Genomic DNA, 20,458 nt, shown 5'->3' with positions numbered 1-20,458 from the left:
AACTTTGAATAAAACTAACTTTTCCTTATGTTGTTTAAAAAAGAACTGTGAATGAAGCCCTGATAAGTTAACTTTGTGCAATCACAAATGCTAGTGCCTAGCGGTACAAACTGAAGTTAGGTCCAGTGAATTAAATATAGATTTGTGTGTTAACCTATTAATAGCCTAGTGTACATTTTTAGTAATGTTCGTGTAATTGTCTGTTAAACACTGTGGTTGTTGTTTAAGTGTATTGAAAGAGTTATGGAAAGGATATTATAGGGAGAAAATGGCTAACAGTTGGCTGTTTTAGGCTTACTTACCTCCATATGAAGCCTTAGCTTAACAGGACCAAACAGGACCCCTGCAAGCAGCCAGCCCAGATGGTGTCTGTTCCTTCAAGTTTTACCGTTGAATTCAATGAAAAGATGAAAACAATCTTAAGGGTATTACTTTAACAAATTCTCTCACTGGCAGAAAGCAGACTGTCGTGGTTCCAGAAAAAGGCTCCCTGCTAGCTTAATCCAAATTTCGGTTAAAAAATGCCCGCGAAAATTACCTTCTCATCACTGCACCTGGTTCCTGTCGGATTAATTGATAAGCCCCGCCCTCTACTAGCCTGCCATTGGCGGACAAATTCAACAAAATATCAGCAGCGACAGAAACACATGTGGGCATACACAGCCTAGTGACACATATTGTAGGGCCAAGTTCTTGGGGGGACAGTCTAAATTCACTGATTGGGAAAGGATGAGAATGAAGAGCCATAAGAAAATGAGAGCAACAAAAAAATCTTCCATATTAACTAGTAGGACTATTTGAAATAGGCCTAAAGTGCAACGTTTAAAGGTAAATTGTCAGTTTTCAATGATAGCCAATTCCTTTCCAAAGCACATTTTGTATGAAGGGTGGACAAAAAGACAAATTCTGCTTCAAGATGTATGTAGCCTTATAGTCTTGTACTGAGTGACTTTGGGTACATGCTGGCTTGTGTGTCAAAAATATGTCGTGAGCGTCATAACAAATTATTTTTCCCAATGTGGCATCAACCATAGCCTAGTGCCCCTATGAGCTGTGTTTTTGGTTATGTACGCAACTGAACCTGACAGGTTTAAGTGCTCCCAGATGAAAACATGCAACAGAAGATGTAGTTTTCAGTTGAATTAAAACAGCTTTATTAGTGTACACTGTAAGAAGTTGTCTGTATATGTAGAATAGTTGGAAAGCCTATGAAGATCATCAGTGTTTGAAGAAGACAGAAATCCTAACAGCTTGTTGTCTAATGGAGACTGCTCTGTTGATAGCAAGAAAGAGGAAGTGTATGGTAAAATAAAAAGTACAACTATACAATAACATCACTAGTGACATGTAGAAGTTTTACTTTCTCCAAAAAGCCTCCTTCTTGGGAATCCATCAGAAAGAGGCTTAGTTGGAGATACACAATTGTCATCACAATAAGAAAAAAAAAAATACAATATGTAATCTGTAAATAGGAATGTGGACCCTCAAAATGTGTCAACCACATGAAACCTCTTTTGGTCTCATCTTCCATCTCCAAAACAGACTTCTCAGGAGAAGCTGGTTGGTTCTGGGGGTACAATGTTGGGTGGCACTCGTTAAAAGAAAAAAAAAAAAGTAGATACAAAGGCTCTTGCTGGACCCTGGAAACATGCATAAAACAGCATGTGTAGCCATCAGAAAATACACTGTGTATATTTCTTCATGGGGAAATGTTTTAGAGTATACAGTCCAAACTATTTGATGTCACTGCATAGACAAACATGTGGATGAGCAATGATTCGACAACCTGCTATATTTTAGCATGTGTATTGACCTCAGCAAAGTCCAGTCAACTTTTTTTCCCCCAATAAATGAAAAGAAAATGACTGACCAGAACAGACAGGTGGACAGATATATACACATACAGACAAACATCACTGCATTTGGCTGGTTTCAGTCTGGTTACAAGTGGGTACTATAAATATTTGACCCAGGCAAATGCTCAAGGAATAAAGAAAATGGTTCTATAAAAAATAGAGATCATGATTTGCTGTGGTCAAAGAACATAAAAACGGCAGGATCATCATTTGCTTTTGACTTTTTTCCACAAATGTCAATCTTCTGGTCTGATCCCAGTGCATTGCCCAAATCTGGAATTGTTTTGTCTCTGTAGGATGCTCACAATGTACGATTAAACATCAGGATTTCTGGACTTCTTGTCACAGACATAATGTGATAAACTAAACCTTCTTTTGGTGTTCTACAAAATGTTTTTAAAAATGTGCATTTCCCCTACATGTTGCAGTAGTGAGTCATAAAACAGAAAATGTGAATGTGTTTACATGCACCCCAGCATTTCTGTGCACCAAGTTAAGACCGCTGTCAGGTTTTTGTCACAGTTTGGAGAAAACAAGCTACCTGGAATATGACAGCATAAGCCAAGATAGTGAGTCCAATTTACATATATTTACATGTCCCACTCAGAATCCCGTTTTTTGAGGTAACACTTGTGAGGAATACACTCGGAGATAATATAATATCATGTGCATGTAAACACACTCGCAGTGCACAGCCATACGTAAGGGGCCATGAAAATTAAATGTCTGCAGAGCTGAAATTGGCAGCGGCTTTTACACACTGCTTACTGGAATGTCCTATGTTGCTTGAGTAAGACAGAATTCAACAAATTCACATTACAACGTCAGAGCATTCAAAATAAATACCAACTGCTTTGATACTGAAAAATAATACTGTATGGTCCGGCTGCTGGATTAAATCCTAATTTCTTCAAAACGTATGAATTGTTGTTTAAACTGCTTCATCTTCTAATGACCCTGTAACACTTAAAATATCAGAGTTTTTAAACTGTTATCATGAATTACAACCAACAATTTGAATCTAAGCAAACCCCCAAAAAGACATCGGAAAGTTTTAATATTACGTTTAAGCCAATAAAATTCAATACCAGAACAACTTGAGCTATTAGGTTATCATCAGCAGTTATATTTATGACACAGTGTGGATCTGCAGTGTACAGGACATGTTGTAAATACATGTATTCAGTCTTTGGGAAAGCACTATCATAATTTGGGTCGCGTCCATAGAGCAGAAAAAATTTGTAACACTAAGGCAGGAAACTACCTTCATCAAAGGCTCAAACAAATGATAAACTCCAAAAGTCACCGGCCACTTTTACTGTTTTAGCAGCCAGATTAGGTTATGAAGAAAAGAGGCTGGTAATTATGGTGACTTCAGAACACAATTTGAACTCTTTTCAGTGATAATTTCAGTGAAAATTTTATATCCTATGCTACATACTTCATAAATCATCAAGCTGTGATCATTTCAAACAGTGGGTATCTTCTAAAAAAATATTGAATTCTAATAAAAAGGAAGAAAGCTTTGACAATTTTAAATATATTCATATAGAAAAAATACATGGAAATACAAAAAGGTAGCTAAAAGAACATGTAAAGAAAATAATAGCTGTGTCGTATAACTAGCTTGTCAAATACTTAAAGCTTAAACACTTTAAACACAAAAGATTTGGACTCTAAAAATATCGATGTAGGTACCAGCTGGTTTTTAAATCACGGCAAGGAATCTCATTTAAAATCAAATGGATGCTCTTTAATAAGCCAATTCAGACAATATAAGGGGAAAAATCTTTATAGTGTGTCATTTATTATATATTTTTGGAATTGTCTTGACTTAAATTGGGCTTTTCAACATTCCTATCTGTACAATTCAAAGCATATCTTGCTGTATTTTACATCAAAGGCAACTTTCTTGTAGCAATATCAAGGGTGCATAATTTGGGGCAGTGCAAGTACAGTATGGAAGCTACTTTTTTAAAGTCCCACACTGCAGGACTTCTTATGGTTGTCTTCCTATCAATAGAAAGTCACTTATAGGGAAATCGTGCATCAGTCCAAGCATATAATGAAGAGACTTCAGTGAAACATAAGCGATGATGGACGTTTATCTTTTCATCTGTTAAACAGCAGGGGGTGACATTGAGGCTTAGACTCGTGAACTGCATTTATACTGAGTCCTAATCCTGCACCAAGTCCAACACACAACTCTCCTTCATTAGTAAGATGATATTGTAAAAAGTTAAGGAAGAGACAGTATGGAACAGAGAACAAGGGCGTGCAGGGGCGGGGGGCAAACTGTTAAATGTGGCTCTCTCCTTAAGCCTCTATTACTGAAAACAACGTAATATATTGTGTGATGTTTCAGTAGAGTAACATATCTTAGTTATCGGTGCTGGTTAGCCTCTGACCACACTTTGAAATAAAAACTCCTCATAGAAGAACAAAAGACATACTTTCAGCTCAGATCCACACTGCACACTCGTGGTTGAATGGGATCAACTGACACCGCAGAGGAAATGATTTGTCGTTATGTCAAAGCAAAGGTGTTAAAACAGCAAGTGGTGGATGAGCTGTAAAGATTTGTCTGTGTTACAGTATTTATGCGAGCATGTGAAGACAGGGTGTGTAGTAGTAATTATAGACATCAACTTGATCTCCCAGTTACCCCTTTGACAGCCGAGGGACCGTCAGTCCAGCATAGTCAGGTCTGTGATGGCAACAACACAGGACTGATTAGGAAAAAGTAGGAGAAGTGGAAACCTCAGATAAAAATGGAAGTTTGGTCACCAAAACCAAGGGAAAAATAAAAAAAAGTAGAAGTCCAGGCATGACGCTGACTTTGGTTGTACATGAGCCTGGAGTGGCAGTACTACTGTTGGTCAACCTTGTGTAAATCTTGAATCAAAGTTGTGCTGCGGTAGGTAGGTAGTGACGCACGAGGTGGGACTGATGGTTGTAACTGTCTTGTAAGTAGAACGTCACATGCTCAGTCCCCCAAAACAGCCGCTCTCGTGTTGAGTTGGAACAGGACAGTAAAGCTCCATCCCGCTGTGTGTTTCTGGATCAGAGCCTCAGTCAAATACCAAAAACATGAATGTAGTCTGGTCCATTACTACATCACTCTCTTGTCATTTTGATATTGCAGGGTGATTTCAACTATTAGGTCCATGATTACTGGAATGTCAACATTAATCCAACAGAGCCTGAGGTGATCCGGCCAAGTCTGACATCACATCAGTGATCTCAATCCCCCATCCTCCAGGTCCATTGTGTAATTCTTTTTATTTTCTTTGTTTTTATAATGTTGTTAGTACATCAGTTTAAGACTGCATGGTGGTCTCCCTTAGGACATACTAATGTTGTGAAATGTCAGTTTGCTTTTGCGTAGGCGGCAGCAAAACCCTGTTTAGGACATACTGGAGCAGCGCACCGATGGTGAACCCATCTGGGTCAGGACCTTATCCAACCACTGGAGGGGGCCGTTGAGATGCAGCTCAATCCAACAGGGAGTGCTGGTGACTGTCTGACGTCTGTAGGGACAAAACAGAGAATAAGGGTGAGGATAAAGTTGTCACTAGTTCTGCTTGGTCCAGAAACTAAAACAAAACGAAATAGAAACAGCAGTAGTGTGAGCATCGGTAGAGCACTTTCTCCAAGTAATTTTACATCAAATAAATAAAAAGTGAATGGAAGCTTGCACTGCCAAGGTCCAACCAGATGATCAAACACAGCTGACGACTCTGTGGTCGTGCCAGGCTTGGCCCGCGCTCTACATACAGTGGAGACACTGACTGTTAACCAGACAAGCTACGCAGCGGCTTAACCCTGGCCAGTGAGGACAAGCCAAAACGCCCCCTCAAACGCTGTCTGGCTCCTGGGAGGGCACAACACAAAGCAGAGCCAGGAGCAGAACAGATGTTTGCTGGGTGGATCATTGGAGGGCCACAGAGACAAGAGAGATACAGACAAATGCCCTGTAATCTCTGACATTTTACAACAAAAGGAGGAATATAGTAGAGATTATAGCCTTGGAGTGCAGATGAGAGCATGCACAATCCTTTTACCTTTCAGACAGCTGAGTACATGGTCACTCCCTAGATCTTCATGTAAAGATATACCCTTTTTTATTTATGTGTACATTTGCCCTTTTTGCTTAAATTAAATGGTGTCAGGTCTCATCATATCTCATATTATATCTTATCATATCATATCCAGTATAATCTGTGCCCATGTGGTGGTGATTCAAAATATAAAGGTTAAATCCATTACACTGAGGACATATGACATCAGCTTGTGAGTCAGTGTTCAGGGCAGATGGTATATGCTGAATGCACCAAACATCATTTGGAGATTCTGCAGGCTTTGCTAGGCTCTAGCCAGACCAACATGACTTCAGCAAGTCCAGGCTGAAAAATGTGGGTGAAGTTTTAAAGTTATCTGCTAGGGCAGTATAATATGGAAAAAAACAACAACATTGCAATGATTTGGACAGATATAAGGATTGCAATATGATCCACAATTTGTGGGAAATACTATTATTGCATCACATATCAGTGAACTTGGATATTCCACTGGGCCATACTGCATCAGTTGTGCTGTCCTGAATACTGCTCTGCAATGTGAAAAACATTGTCAACTGAGCTGTCCTTTACTTTTCCCTTTTGCCACAAACAAAACTATCTACATTCAACAGCAGCCACCGCACAGCCTGCAAGTAGTCTTTTTGTCAAGGAGCTCCCAGTGTGATCTCTTTCACAAGGACACAAAAAAAATTCACTGGGCTTCTCTCTGGTCTGACCCAGGACCTACACATCTGATGTGCTTGAGAGCGTAACATACCTGTACTCTGCTCCCCAGCCCTTGACGAAGCTCATTCTGATGGTGCACATCCTGGTTAGCTGGTAGACTGCCTCAAACCCCTGATTGACCGACTGGGCCAGCAGTGCAGCAAACTCCTGGTTGTTAAAAATCTTCAGATTACAGCCTAAAAAACAGACAAAAATTGAAGAGCTTTCATCATCTTGGTAGACGATGGCGCACTGTGACAAGAGTGGTGATAAAAATATAAAGTATTTCAGAAACGTTTTATCCCTGATAGTCTGATATGTTTTACAAATGTGTTCGATTAAACTAAAAGTTAACGATGAACTACTTCATAAAAATGTGATGATGACTTCAAAACATTGTGAATCTACTGCGCCATTTCTGTAACCACAACCTAAAAGCACCAGGCAGAGGCACTGTGAGGTGTGGGTGTATTGTCTGTTGGTGATTATTCTTCGCAGGGCTGAAGTGTCCGACCCCTGCATGTCTACAAGATCCTTGTTTCCTTTCTGTACAATTCTGTGCCTCAGTAATGATACTGTTCACACTGTTCATTTAGCTAGGAATGAAATGTTCAAAGTTACATGGGTACAGATGAGTCAGTGTGTGTGGGTGGGTGTCGGCGACAAACTGTCACATTGTGGAGGGCATGGCGCTCTTCCTCAAGCTTCATTCGATCGATATCAGGTGAAAATAAAAGAATGTTCCGCTATTCAATCAGAACTATTTTGGAGTTTTGTTTGGTGGAACATCTTGTTCTTCATATGGATCCATGCTTCCAGATAAAAGTTTGAGAAGGAGCTCACTCCGTTTTATGACAATGAATGTCAAGACTGCAAATATATCTTAGTAGTAAACAAGAAATCTTTCAGCTGAATAGCATTCATCCGGCTCAAGAGTCAAAGGGGAAAAAAACAACTATTTATGTGTATTAACCTGGTGGTATCTTGCAGACTGTGGCAGGGTGCCAGCCGTATCGCTGGTTGCAGTTGGGACTCTGGACAAAAATGGCACTGTCACTGAGGCACTCTGCAAACACCTCCCCTCCGATGTAATACAACCTCACACCACGACCTACACAGTGTAAGACAGAGATAAGGGGAGGAAGACATACATCATTGGAAAGAAATCATGAATTTTGTGCTATACAAAGTATCATGTTTGTTCAACAGTGTGTCCACAATACAGTACATTTTCAAATTGAAGTTTCCTTCTCTGTAAAGATACAAAAAACTTTGCTCAAACAAATCAGTGTACCGGTTACTGCGTGCATGTGTGCTTGTACCTATGTGTCTCCTTGTCATTTCTACCGTTGCGTTCCTGTTGACATTGCTGAGAAGCCCTAGACAGAAGCGTTCAGAGTTGGAGGGGTCCGTGAAGCCATCGACTGTCAGAGATGGCTGCGAGGCGTGGAACGTCTCTCCAACCCGCTGGTTGAGCTCATAGTAGGCTATCGAGCACCAAAAAGCTGGTTCGCTGTAGGTAACTGGCTGAAGGTCTGAAAAGAAATCATGGAGAAGATATTTTACAGGTCCATCTTTTATAATCCTGTTTCTAATTTTCTGGGCCTTCATTCAAATAAATTTTACGATTTTGGTCCATTTTATACAACACTTTTCAAACTACCAAGGATCTCCAGTGAATTAACGAATTTCGCACATTGATTTAAGAGCTCTGTATCACTTGTAATAAAATTCAAGAAAACCGATAAAGACAGAAATAAAGCAGTCTCACCAAGGCCGTGACTGACAGGTGACAGGGCGCTTGGTGACATTTCTGCTGGTGAGCCTGGGAGAAAAAAAAAGACACATCATTTAACAACTTTTCTTTATATTTGATGTATACATTGTGTGAACTGTGCTGTTTAATGTTACTGGTGCTGTTTGTAGTATTAATGATCACTGCTATATTGTATTTTTGTCATTAGTTTGATTTAAAGTTGTTAATACTGAGCTTTTGTGTTTTTTCAAAGCTGCATGGTCACTGGCACCGCACTCGACTATTCTACCTGTTTCCATACTTTGATTCATCTGCTGGTCACTGGTCTCTCCATCTTCACTTATATAGCCAGGTGGAGGAGTCTCTGTGGAAAACACAAATATGAAATAAGAACCCATTTTAAGTGACACACTGCTGCACATATTGTGAAAGCTTGTGAAAGCTTGTGGCCTGCCCTGCATACACACCTGGTATATAGTTATTAGGAGGGTCTATGCCAGCAGGGAAGTTGGTGTTTTCAGGGATGGAGTTTGTAAAGTCGTCTAGAGGCGGAAGCTCTGTCAGAATTTCCGTGTGTCGAGGTACCAACACCGGAGGCAGCACTGGAGAGAAAGAGAAGTGTCACTGACAGACAAAAAAAAAATGCTATACAAATCACATTGTTCAACCTAAATGCACCTTTTTTTCTCAGCAAATGTGCTCAGAAACACAGAAAAATAAATACTTAAACACATCTAGACTGGTTTTATCTACACCGACAGATGATAAAACTCCAAATAATTTCAGTCACCATGACCACCATCATTATACTTATTAGAGGGCACCTTGAAGATCACAGCGAGCAGTATTCAGAGAAACACACACACTCAGTTCTCAAAGATCATTACCAGGTGTCTCCACTCTCTGGTAGTGGTAGGGATTGACACACACTTCATCCTTTTTGAGGTTGAAGGCATACTGGCAGGCGTCGATGGCCCTCAGCTCATGGTGGCTGTGAAGGTCGGGCCATCTCCATAGGCGGCAGTAGATGACGTGAGGCAGGCCCTTACGATGGGACACCTGGAGACGCCCATCCAGTGACCTGAGAGGGTTGTGTGAGAGGTTAACTAATAGCTCAGAGATGACTGTGCATGAAAGAAGAAGACTGTGCTTTCTTTAGTTTCTGGTTTGGCAGTGTCGAGCTGGTTAAGTTTATGGTTAAACCTTATTTTGTTAGACTTATCAGCAAAGTTGGAAGGAGTCTTTGCACAGAGAGAGTGATCTCTGAACCTGCCCTTCTTGCAAAAACAAAACACATTAATCTTTTTACCCTCAAATTCAAAATCTTTCCACAATTTCAAGGACCTGTGGGAACCCTGTTGAAACAGTTAAATTATTACCATATTACCTGTATCACATAAAGCATTATGACACTAATGGCATTGATAAGGCCGTATTATGAGAGGCAATTACATTACAGACAGTCTTTGATGATCTCAATAAAAACAGACGTGGCCACGTGAGCCAGTCTGCAGTGGTACTGTAGATTACAGAAAGATGGATGAACATTAAAGCAACATGTGGTGGCATTTCTCCTGCATAACATTTGCAGCGATTGTGGGCTTGTGTTTGAGTGCGTGTGAGTATATTCACCTGCTGTGGTCAGGGTATCCGTACATGCCTGTAGAGTCCCACTGCTCTATCGTGTGGCCTGAGCCTAGACCCCATAGATCTGAGCAGTTACTACAGACACACACACATACACACATACACACACGCACAGAAGACATGCACACACACAAACAGACACACAGGACAAGTGCAAAAAGGATAAAAATAAAAGCAAACAGATGGTAAACATGAGGTGTTTCATTCCAAATTAGTAAGATGATATCACAAACATGTACAGTTGGTCTCTTATTGGCAAGAAGGAAGGAGCTAAAAAGATTCGCCCTCGCACTTTTCAATAAGAGACACTGAGTGGATGATACGTAATCATGTGATAAATTCAAATTGACAGTGATGTGGTGGTGCAAACAGGTGATGCAGGGGGGTAGACAGGATTGAACTATGATATTCACCTTCTGATTCCTCACGTGATACTCACACTGTATACAGATGTGAAAAAGAACACACGTCTGATCATTTTACTCGTTTATAAGGCTTTAAAATCTTTAATTAGAAGAGTGATGTGAAGCAAACAGGAAACAAATGCATTTACATAACAATGGCATGTGAATGAGGAAATAATTCAAGGAATACACAAAATATGTCAAGACATGATGACAGAAAAAACAGATACAACACAAATGTGTGTGTTTGACTAAAGAAAGCACGCATTCTGACTGCTTACTTGTTCTGTAAAGCTCTTAAGAGTTGTAACGGAGGAGAGGAGAGGAGAGGAGAGGAGAGGAGAGGAGGCTGTCTGTTCAGAGCAAAGTAATTGCCAGACCTGTCCGTACAATATCTGCTATCTCGACACGAATGACCCTACTCAAAGACTTCTACAAGCACAAGCCCTGTGTGGACAATCTCCTGACACAGCTAATGTCTTCCCTTCTTCCTTCCTCACTTAAAAAGGTCCCCTACCCCTACAGTGTCTGCCAGATCAAGACTCTTGATCCTCATCCACTAGCGTACAAGTCCATCTGGATCAAAGCCAAAAAGCCGGACTTGTAGTTGTGAGAGATCTAGCAGGTTAACTGGATTATTTGTAAAACATTGTGAGGATATTTTCCCCCATGCTTGCTATCTGTAGACACAGTTGAGTTGTTGCACTCGTCCGCTGTCACATTGCGTCTTACCTCCCCTCAAACAGAAATCTACAAAGCCCCCACACCTGCTATCTCTGGACAATCCTCCAGAAACTGCTCTGTCATCCTCCACCACCCAAGAAAAGAAAACTGCAAGAGCCAGAGCAAATTATCTTAGACCTTTATCAACCTTACTGCACAGTGTTCAAAGGGAAGTGAGCCACGCATCAAAGGCCTGATGTGCTATCTACCACAAAGTACTGAGCACTGTCAAAGAGTACATCCTGGAGATTCAATGGCAGGGTTGTACCCTACCAAGCCACCGTCAATAAATAAGTAAGGCAAAACCAATAGCTAACGTGATCTGTCATAGAGTTGAAGGGATGTATGTGTTTATTATCCAAATACTGAAATCCTGAGATGATAAAATCCAAATTTCTTCTTCGGAGACTGAAGACAGCAGCATTCAAGTAAAACTCTAACAAGAACCACCATCACCTTATCAGCACCCCTTCAGAAGCTACTATCTGGCCCACATTCCTCAGAGTGAAGAAACAGAGAGAGGCCTGGCTGAAGACACTTCACATAGTTCTACCACTGAACTTTTCATGCTTATTTTTTCTTTTAACCCACTTCTTACATTTACTGTACTTCTCCAACTTCCCACCATTTCCTCAATAATGAGACGGTTTAGCACACAGTATATAACCGCATATATGTGGTGACACGTGCTGAAGAGTAACCATGGACCAAAATCCGCCAGGGATGGGCATGAAACTTGAGCATTCGATTTGGACGCCAGAATTTGTTTCGTGTATGGAGTAATCACATTTTTTAAATAGGCTAATGAATATGAAATTCAACCTCTTTTGTCATAAGGTTTACATTTGTTGGACGGGAAGCAGTGATGTAACTGCCATCTATGAATATCTATCACAGCCTGAGATAAGGTTCCAACATTTTCAGTCAGACTTCACTCGATCTAACGTCACAGCCAGAATGGCTTTTCAACAATTCAAATGAAATGAATGTGCAGTGCAAGCTCTGTATATTTAAAGCAGTACCTTATAGGACAACTAGTTTGATGTCTGATGCATTGTGTGAGGCCACCAAGAAAGAGACTAGTGAGCTCATCATGAAAACGGTGACTGGAGATCCTGTTAAGCTTTGTGGAAGAAAAATGCATCTGCGATCTGCGAGTTGAGTCAAATTACAAGCTACATCACTGTGAACAACAACTACAGAAGGAGTTCAGGATACGTCACTAACCCCCACCCCCACCCACATTTTCACTTGGTTATTCATTTTGGACCCACTTCTTCAGTTAGATTTGATCGTCGAGTGCTTGATACTTTACACTTTACCTACCAAACTTCTCAGCACTCACACCAGCACTCACTCATCTCCGATAAGTTGCTCCACTGAACTGCACTGAACCGAGCCAGCATTGATTCTCATACACTAGTTCAATTCTATAACTATATTAGGAAACATAAGTCAATGCAAGGTCTTCACTGCATTGTGAGTAGATCTGCCTGTTATCAGCCAGTAATCTGTAGAGAGCATACTGCTGAGAAACTCTCCACCCACCTTGAACATCACCATCTGATATTACTAGAGTCATAGCAGATAAAAACCTTATCATGATAAAAGAAAAGTAAACACACAGTAAATTTACCGCCTCTGCTTAACCAGGCCATGTTTATCTTTCTTGCCACTTTTACAGCTTCTCACCTGGATATCAATACAATGCTATAAATGCAAATACTCAGATTTTCGTGTAGCCAAATGCACACCAGATTGACCTAGAATGCATTGTAATCCCTGCTATGAATGAAGGCTTGATTCCCGCATTTGGTCCTTAATTAATTTGACGAAGCAGGTTCAAGACACCATTTTCAAATCAAGCTGCCACGACACTGAATCCCCATCAGCCTCAGGTGATTTGGGGTGAACTTGGGTGTGGAGTGTTGGATAGGAAAAGATAATTTCTCTGCAGGGTCAAATTCTATTATTGATAGTTTATAATTAAAAGGAACCTAAGAATGAAAGAAAGAAGAGAGAGGGTGGATTACACAGAAAATCTGAGAAGGGAAGCTCATAAAATCTTCACTGAGCAGCCTAGTTATCTCCCCTTTCTGCTGATCCTCAGTGGATTGATTGACGTTAATCACATGCTTCTCATGGGGCTCCCCTGACTTTTCCACCTTTGTCATGATAAGGTTTCACCTGGTCTGGTGACTTGGCTCGTGTACCTAGTCATGCGACACAAGAGAAATCTATACTGGAAGACACATGACCTGTAACCATTCAGGCTAAGTATCTACTGTATTGGCAGGTTCGGGTGCACAACAAAGAAAACACGTTTACACAAACAAAGCTTATTTTCAAGTCTGTTGATTGACTTTGTCCTGTAAAAAAATATGAAGCATTTGAAGTCAAGGTGTGGGAGAGATGTCAGAGAGAGATGTACAGATATGATAGAAAGTTGTTGTTTACATTGTGGCTTTTCTCCTTGACAACACTCTGAGGTGATGAGAAGACTCTGTTTACATTAAATGTCTACTTATCATACATCCGGGTTTATAGTATTAACTTTCAGACTTTCATTATTTTAAATAAAAATCTAGAGCTGGGCAAAACAATGATATACATATATTGTGTTACAGCAGGAAAAATGCCTATCATTGCATATTAGGCACTTTTGTTTATATTGTAAATCACACTCTTTGTGGCAATGACAACACTTTGCATTCTTTCATACAGCTTAATGCAGATTTGCATGAAGGTAATGCAAACAAACATGGAGGACAGTGAACGTGACACAGAAGAGGGTAATTCCAAACAGGCGAAGGACTCAGACCAGCCAAGACAAAACGAGGAGTGCATACTGAAAGAAAGGCTAATTCTGTCGCATGGACGTGGCCTGGGTATGAAATGTCCCCACAAGGATCAGAAAACTGTACTGGCAAATTATGTCTTCACAACAGACACTCCTAAATTCTTTAACCACCAACACATTTATTCATTCAATTGACAGACTAGAATGGCACAGAAACCAGCCACACAACTAACCAAACAAACGTGAAATGCCATATTTCTTTGTTTCGTTTCTTAATTTATTGTTTATGAAATAGTAAGTATGCCTGATAAATGCAACCTTTTCAGTTCTTTTCAGATTTCTCTCCAACTACAGGTGAACCTATAGCATTTCTTTAGGACTGATAAAGGCCCAAAGTACTTCATTAAGTGAAGCATCCAATACCCAAACAAACTCATGCTGTTGTCAGGAGGTATTGAGTGTTAAACAGTCATTGTAAGGATGAGATGAAAGGCAATCCTGAAGCAAGGTTTTGTAGTTGCAGAAGACCACAGCGAAGGCACAACCAGACAATCAACAACGGTGCACCCAATTTCTGATGCACGGATACGTTTGCTGCATATAGGTCATAAATCTCGACTAAGCCAAACGCAAAGACAAGTTTGGTTGTCATCATGTGTTGGACATCTGTTTCCTCCAATCAGGTTTCACTTCTGCTGCCATGCCAAGCTATGGAACAACAGAATAGGGAAGTGGACCTGTTGTTGCACAACAGAGACTTTTCTTTCTGCAAGCTTGCGGGTGCCTGTCGCCCTCCTTCTCGCTTCCATGTGTGTTGACACACCTCGCTGTGATGGTCTGTACTGGTGGTATTGTGGTATACCAGTACAAAGGGACTGCTGATGTGTGTTTGCGCACACGTGAGCACAACTTCAAGTGTGTTAGTGCAGGAATTGTTTGTCATTAATTGATCTGATTTTACATTTATTGAACAAAATTCAAATGTTTCACTTCTGTCTGTTTTCCCTGAGTGTGATGACAAACTTATTGTCTGCTAATGTATATACTGTATACATGTGTTTGTGTGTGTACAATGTGTATGAAAGGATATAAATAAATATCTTTAAAAAAATGGCTGTTACTATTCCCTGTGATAATAATTATGTTGTGTGTGTAAGCATTTACAAGACAGAGTCAGGAAGACATAGAAATACAGGATGTGTGTACGTGTGTGTCCTCATCTCACCTGGGTATAGTGACACACTTTGTGTTGCTGTTCTGTGTGCTGATGGCTTTCTCGAGCTCGTCCAGCTGCCCAGTCTTCTTTAGCTTCTTCACCAAGCTCTTCACAGCTTTTTCGCACCATTTCTCCTCCTGTCCTCCTCCGTTCTGCTCCCCTACGCCTCCGATTCCTCCCCCTGCTCCTCCACTCCCTGCTGGGGTCTTCTTCCAACCCAGGAGTCGTTTCACTACCGGGGGAGTGAAGGGAAGGATGGAGGACATGGTGGCCTGTGTGTGTATGCGTGCACTTGTGTGTCCTAAGTGTGTTCTGATGCCCCTTGTATTCTGATGTGAAGAAAAAAGGGAGATGGGGAAGGAGGGTGTGTGAGTGATGGGTTGTCTGAATTCCTACTGGAGATTTTCAAAAACTATATGTATTTTATTTAATTAATATCTCGTCAGAACTAAGGCATTAGTCTGGAGGAGTCTTAGGGAAATATGAGATGGGAAGAACACGACATAGGGAGCCGAGATCAACTACATCCAAAGAAACCTAAGAAACAAGAAAAAGTGCATGTCAACGATTGTGAATATAAAGAGTAAGACAGTTCAGAAGATGAAAGTCTGATGAACAACTCATTGCATAACGTTTTCTTTTGAAATGATGACATCAATTATGCCCACACATCCAGATTCACCAACAGATTTTTCTGCCCAGAGCCATAACTAGCATATCTACCATAACCCCCTGCTGCTAACTCTCCCACCATGTACCAGTGCTTCTATCAGCCAGACTGGCAGTCACAGCACAACACACCCTGCACATATTAACAGATTCTGTTTTATAATCAGCACTTGGTCCTCTGCTGATCTGGAGCAGTCAAGTATATGCTTTTTTGATTATAATGACAAAATTCATAAGCTCTACTCTTTGCACACACAAGTTGCCATCTCGTAAGGCTGGGTAATATATTGATACATCATTATCAGGATATGAGAGTATATATCGTCTGAGATTTTAGATACTGTTTTATCGAGATATGGCATAGGTGTTGTCTTTTCTTGGTTTTAAAGACTACATTACAAGTGTAAAATTCTGAACTTACCAGACTGTTCTACTTGTTCTAATGCATAACTTTATCCACATCACTGTTGATTATCAGAAATCTCACTGTGTTAGTATCAATAATCATCCCTACAGTATCAAAATCAAGGTATTTATTAAAGGTGTTGTGATATTTACATCATTTTACAGATACCTTTATTTTAAGGTCAATAATTGATACTGGGCAAGTGCTAACATACTGTTTCGCCAATAAGAATTTGAACAAACACAAAAATTATACATTGCATATACTATGAATACACTATCTTGACTATGACTCTGATAATATTAATTCAATAATAATTTTGGTAATGCAGTCTGTTTAAATGTCACATTGTCACCAGTGTTGAATTTTCAAATTCCACTTTTTCCTACATTACTGACAACTTTAAAGATGGTTAAAGTGAGCAAAAACTTGCTTTTACTATTCCCAATTTTATTCAAATTCAATTTTTATCAGCAATTTCTAGAAATTTACTTGGTAGCCTATACACGGTTGTGGGAGATCTGTTGAAGTTGTTTAATGCTGCTGGAGAGTTGATTTCTTTGCAACAGTCCAAAGGATGTGACTTTACGCACATTCTCGAGTGCCTCATCTCAGTGTCTCTCTCTGCTCCACTAACAGAGAGCAACAGCAGCTAACATTAGTTTAGAAGTGGAGTCCGCTAACATGAATTAATGGCCGGCTTCAAGCACAACACAGAAGTTCCACAGAGGCCTTTTAAAACACAATACTGCTAGGGATGTATAACTTCTGCTATGTATCAGCTACTTATCAGTATCAGTGAAATTCTGGCTGATAAATTGCTTCAATAATATAAAGCCAAATTGCTTTCATTGACTTATTATGAGCATCTACACACTCAGATACAGTAGGTGGTGGTGTGCACATTTAAATTTGATTGCAAAAAATATGTTATATACAGTTTCAGAGGAAGACAACATGATTGTAATTTGCAACACTTCATCCACAAGGGTTCAAAGAGGAGGGAAAAAGTCTACGTGTTTTAACACAACAAATCTTCTCAGAACGGTGGAACAGTAAATCATCCATCTTTGCTCTCTACAGCTTAGCCCTTCCTACCCTCTGGTACTAATAAATACAGGTTATAAACTGCTTTTTAATCTTATTGGTATCTGCATGGCATCAGAAAAAAATCCAGCTTGTTATAACTCACATGGCATTATTCACAAAAGGTCTCCGAAGTAAGAGACATGTGAGGTTTGGAAACTGAAGTCAAATGACATGAAATACTGTGATCTCTACGAATTGCTGAAAAGTAGATTGTGGACTCCTTCAAGATTGATCACAATCTAAAAATGTCAGATTGCCCACCTCTAATCTTCAACCAACATTTCACCATAACTACTGTTGGGTCACAGGTCAGATAGTAGGTGTAGGTCTGCACAAATCGCTTCAAACTTGAACAGTACTCCAGACCCTTTACTTTAGCAAAATGATTCAAATGGCGAGGGTGTGGATGATTTTTTATTTTTTTCTATTTGGTCAACCTTTAAAAACTTATTTAAGACAACTCTGAATTTATACTCACATTCAAGCATCTTTTTTACTGAGAAAAGATTAATTTAAGTCTGAGGTATAATATCTAATATATATATATTACTAATCCAATGCTAATCCTAAAGTAAACCTTTCACATTATTGAAGCCGGCATTCACCCCTTCATATGAGAGCCGAGCACCGTCGGACTGTGCTGAACACTGCTCAGAGCTCGGTCTTAAAACCTTGTCAGATAAAAGGGGCCACTGAATTTCACAACAACTGCAACCCTGTTAAGTTTCATATACCCTTTCTTCAGACAATCCAACCATTCTGGCAGATGGTAAATTCACCATTTTCAAATTAATAATCAGACAGGAAATGCTGCTAAAACGGCTCATGAAATGTGGAATTCAATGGCCACATAACACTTTGCTCTGGGCACTGACATGAGCTCTAACTCGCAAATGTAACATTATCCTATATTATTGCCAAGATCTATTCTCCAGCCTAATGAGGAAATCAGAGTAAATCCAGGAAACATCTACAGAGAATACTCAAATTCAATTACTAAAATCAAATTTGAATACCGGACCCAGTCCTCTCGAAAAAACTTTGGTTGAGTGTCGATTAGTGCTGCGGATTATTGATCAATGAGACTTAAATAAATACAGGTAAAACCACTCGGTGATGCAGATTTCTCAACTCAGCTGCCAGAGAGGAAGGGATCACTGTCCTGGCTGTGCTACTCTGAAAGTCCAAGCTCCTTCTAAGAATTAATTTCAAAGGCTTAACCCTTGGACTGCTTACTAATAGCACAGGAGTATGAGTGGCTTTCAGAAGGAGGTAGACCATTCCTGAAAATAATTACCTACAGTCTTGATCTTAGTACCTGAGGTTGTTTGATATTGTCTAAACATTCAAGCATGCTACCCATTGGGTCCAGCATGCACTAGCGACATAAATAGCTGCTTCAGTGAACAGGCTTTGATGCCAGAATAAGAGAAGGCTGGAAAACCATGGTGTGTAAGTAAAATGTGGTAGGTTGGTTCTAGATTGGTGTCACTGAAACGTGATTATTTAACAAAACTAAGGATTATTTATATCATTCCTCGCTGTGCTAAATGTGGACAGACAAAGAAGAAGGAATAAACTCCTACAACAACAAACACCCTTGCGGATAGGGGCTGTCCCAGGAACAACAAGACCTTGTCGTGTGTCGGAGCCTTTCAAACTGAACACAAAGTCTTAATGTAAGGAACAAAAAGCACAAAACGTGCTGATGTGAATGTACAGTAAGCGTCTACTCGAAATGCTGACCACGGCTATCAGGGCCTTGAGGGCAAAACATAAGCAACGTTATTTTGTCTACAACGTCCCGTCTTTTTGTGTGAGAAACTGTCTGTTTGGGTTACTTCTTCTCCAAAACCATGCACACAACACACACACACATCACGGCTTGAAGAATAAGCTAACGCTACATACGGCAATTCAGACTTAACAGCTAGCGGTTTCTGGATGTACACTTTGACAAGGCACAAAAAGCGACTTAATTTCGCTGCTGGCTGTCATTTGCTGTGCTGTACAGATACAGTGGAATTATTCAGGTTTCTTTTGTCTCGAAATGACTGATAGCCCCCCTCTCCTCCTCCCCTCGCCTCCAAAAAAATAGAAGAAGAAGAAAAAAAAAAAAGAGTACGAAAAAATCCGCTAGCAAGCTTGCTACTTTGTGTCACAGACAAATAAACAGGTCTGTTGCATGTTTTGTCGCGAACAATTCAAATCCGTTTCTTTGTTTGAAAAAATAAAAACGCACTTACCCGACGAGGAGGTGAAAGGACGCTGAATGGCCACTCAGGTACCTGTCAGAAAAGCCTGCTTGTTCATTTTAAACGCACCCAGAGAGACTTTAAACTGTATTTTCCACCTCCGAGCCGCCGGGATGATGGCCCCTCATTCAAAGCTCAACCAAACATGTATCGCTTCACGCAAAACATGAACGGCAGTGCGACGGCACCACGCCCCGCCTCCTTTCTCTTCCTATTGGCTGAATCCCGGGGTTCAGCCGATAACCTGTTGCCAGACGTTCGTTCGATTGGCTGGATGTCGTGTCCGTCACACATTGTTATGTACGGAGGTATGCTGGTGATGTTTATCAGTGGGTACCTTGATTGTCCTTTTACAATTGCATAGGTCGTCAGTAGAGAATAATGGAATTTCATAGAAAACAACAAAATACAACAGAATGAACACAAATCTCATAGATTAGGATAGTTAAACAAATGTTAGCACTTATTTTTCCACACTTACCTTTTCAAAACTGGCACAATCTGTGGTTTAACACCCCTGCATTGCAATGAAAGGATGTAACATTAAAGATAAAGCAAAGTATGCTGCTGACAGACCATACAAATATAACATATCCCTTTAATCTAACATATGTATATATATATGTACATACATATATATACACATATATATTATATATGCTAAAAACAATAAATAAATAAATATGTGTGATACATTTGTATACAAATGTATAAAAGGGCACTGATCCCTTCAAAGCATTGGTTTATTAAGTGATTTTTCGTGTTTGTGGCCTAGTGACATGTTAAAGGTGCACTATGTAGGTTTGGGGAAGAAATTTGAATCAAAAGAGATAGATCTCCATTGACACAC

At 40.1% G+C, this 20,458-nt stretch overlaps 1 protein-coding gene across 4 annotated transcripts; it reads right to left on the bottom strand.

Annotated features, from left to right (window-relative positions):
* Positions 1–1,137: 1,137 nt before the first annotated feature.
* smad2 (SMAD family member 2) lies at positions 1,138–19,736 on the bottom strand. Of its 4 annotated transcripts, none has more exons than XM_084382415.1 (11): positions 19,600–19,736; positions 15,199–15,726; positions 10,032–10,121; positions 9,287–9,480; positions 8,867–9,001; positions 8,689–8,763; positions 8,415–8,468; positions 7,966–8,178; positions 7,617–7,754; positions 6,696–6,840; positions 1,138–5,386 (listed from the first exon to the last, which is right to left on the bottom strand). In XM_084382415.1, the coding sequence occupies exons 2-11, from the start codon at positions 15,453–15,455 to the stop codon at positions 5,263–5,265; spliced, it is 1,425 nt and encodes a 474-aa protein (XP_084238541.1). In that variant the 5' UTR covers positions 15,456–15,726; positions 19,600–19,736; the 3' UTR covers positions 1,138–5,262. The 4 variants fall into 4 exon arrangements, with proteins under 4 accessions (XP_084238541.1, XP_084238543.1, XP_084238542.1 ...); XM_084382417.1 differs by having other exon boundaries at positions 8,701–8,763; XM_084382416.1 differs by having other exon boundaries at positions 15,199–15,518.
* Positions 19,737–20,458: the final 722 nt, after the last annotated feature.

The sequence above is a fragment of the Pagrus pagrus genome, assembly GCF_965226575.1.
Source record: "Pagrus pagrus genome assembly, chromosome: 19".
Classification (NCBI taxonomy): domain Eukaryota; kingdom Metazoa; phylum Chordata; class Actinopteri; order Spariformes; family Sparidae; genus Pagrus; species Pagrus pagrus.
Note: the sequence above shows the minus strand (reverse complement) of the source record. Positions and strands in the feature narration are given on the sequence as shown.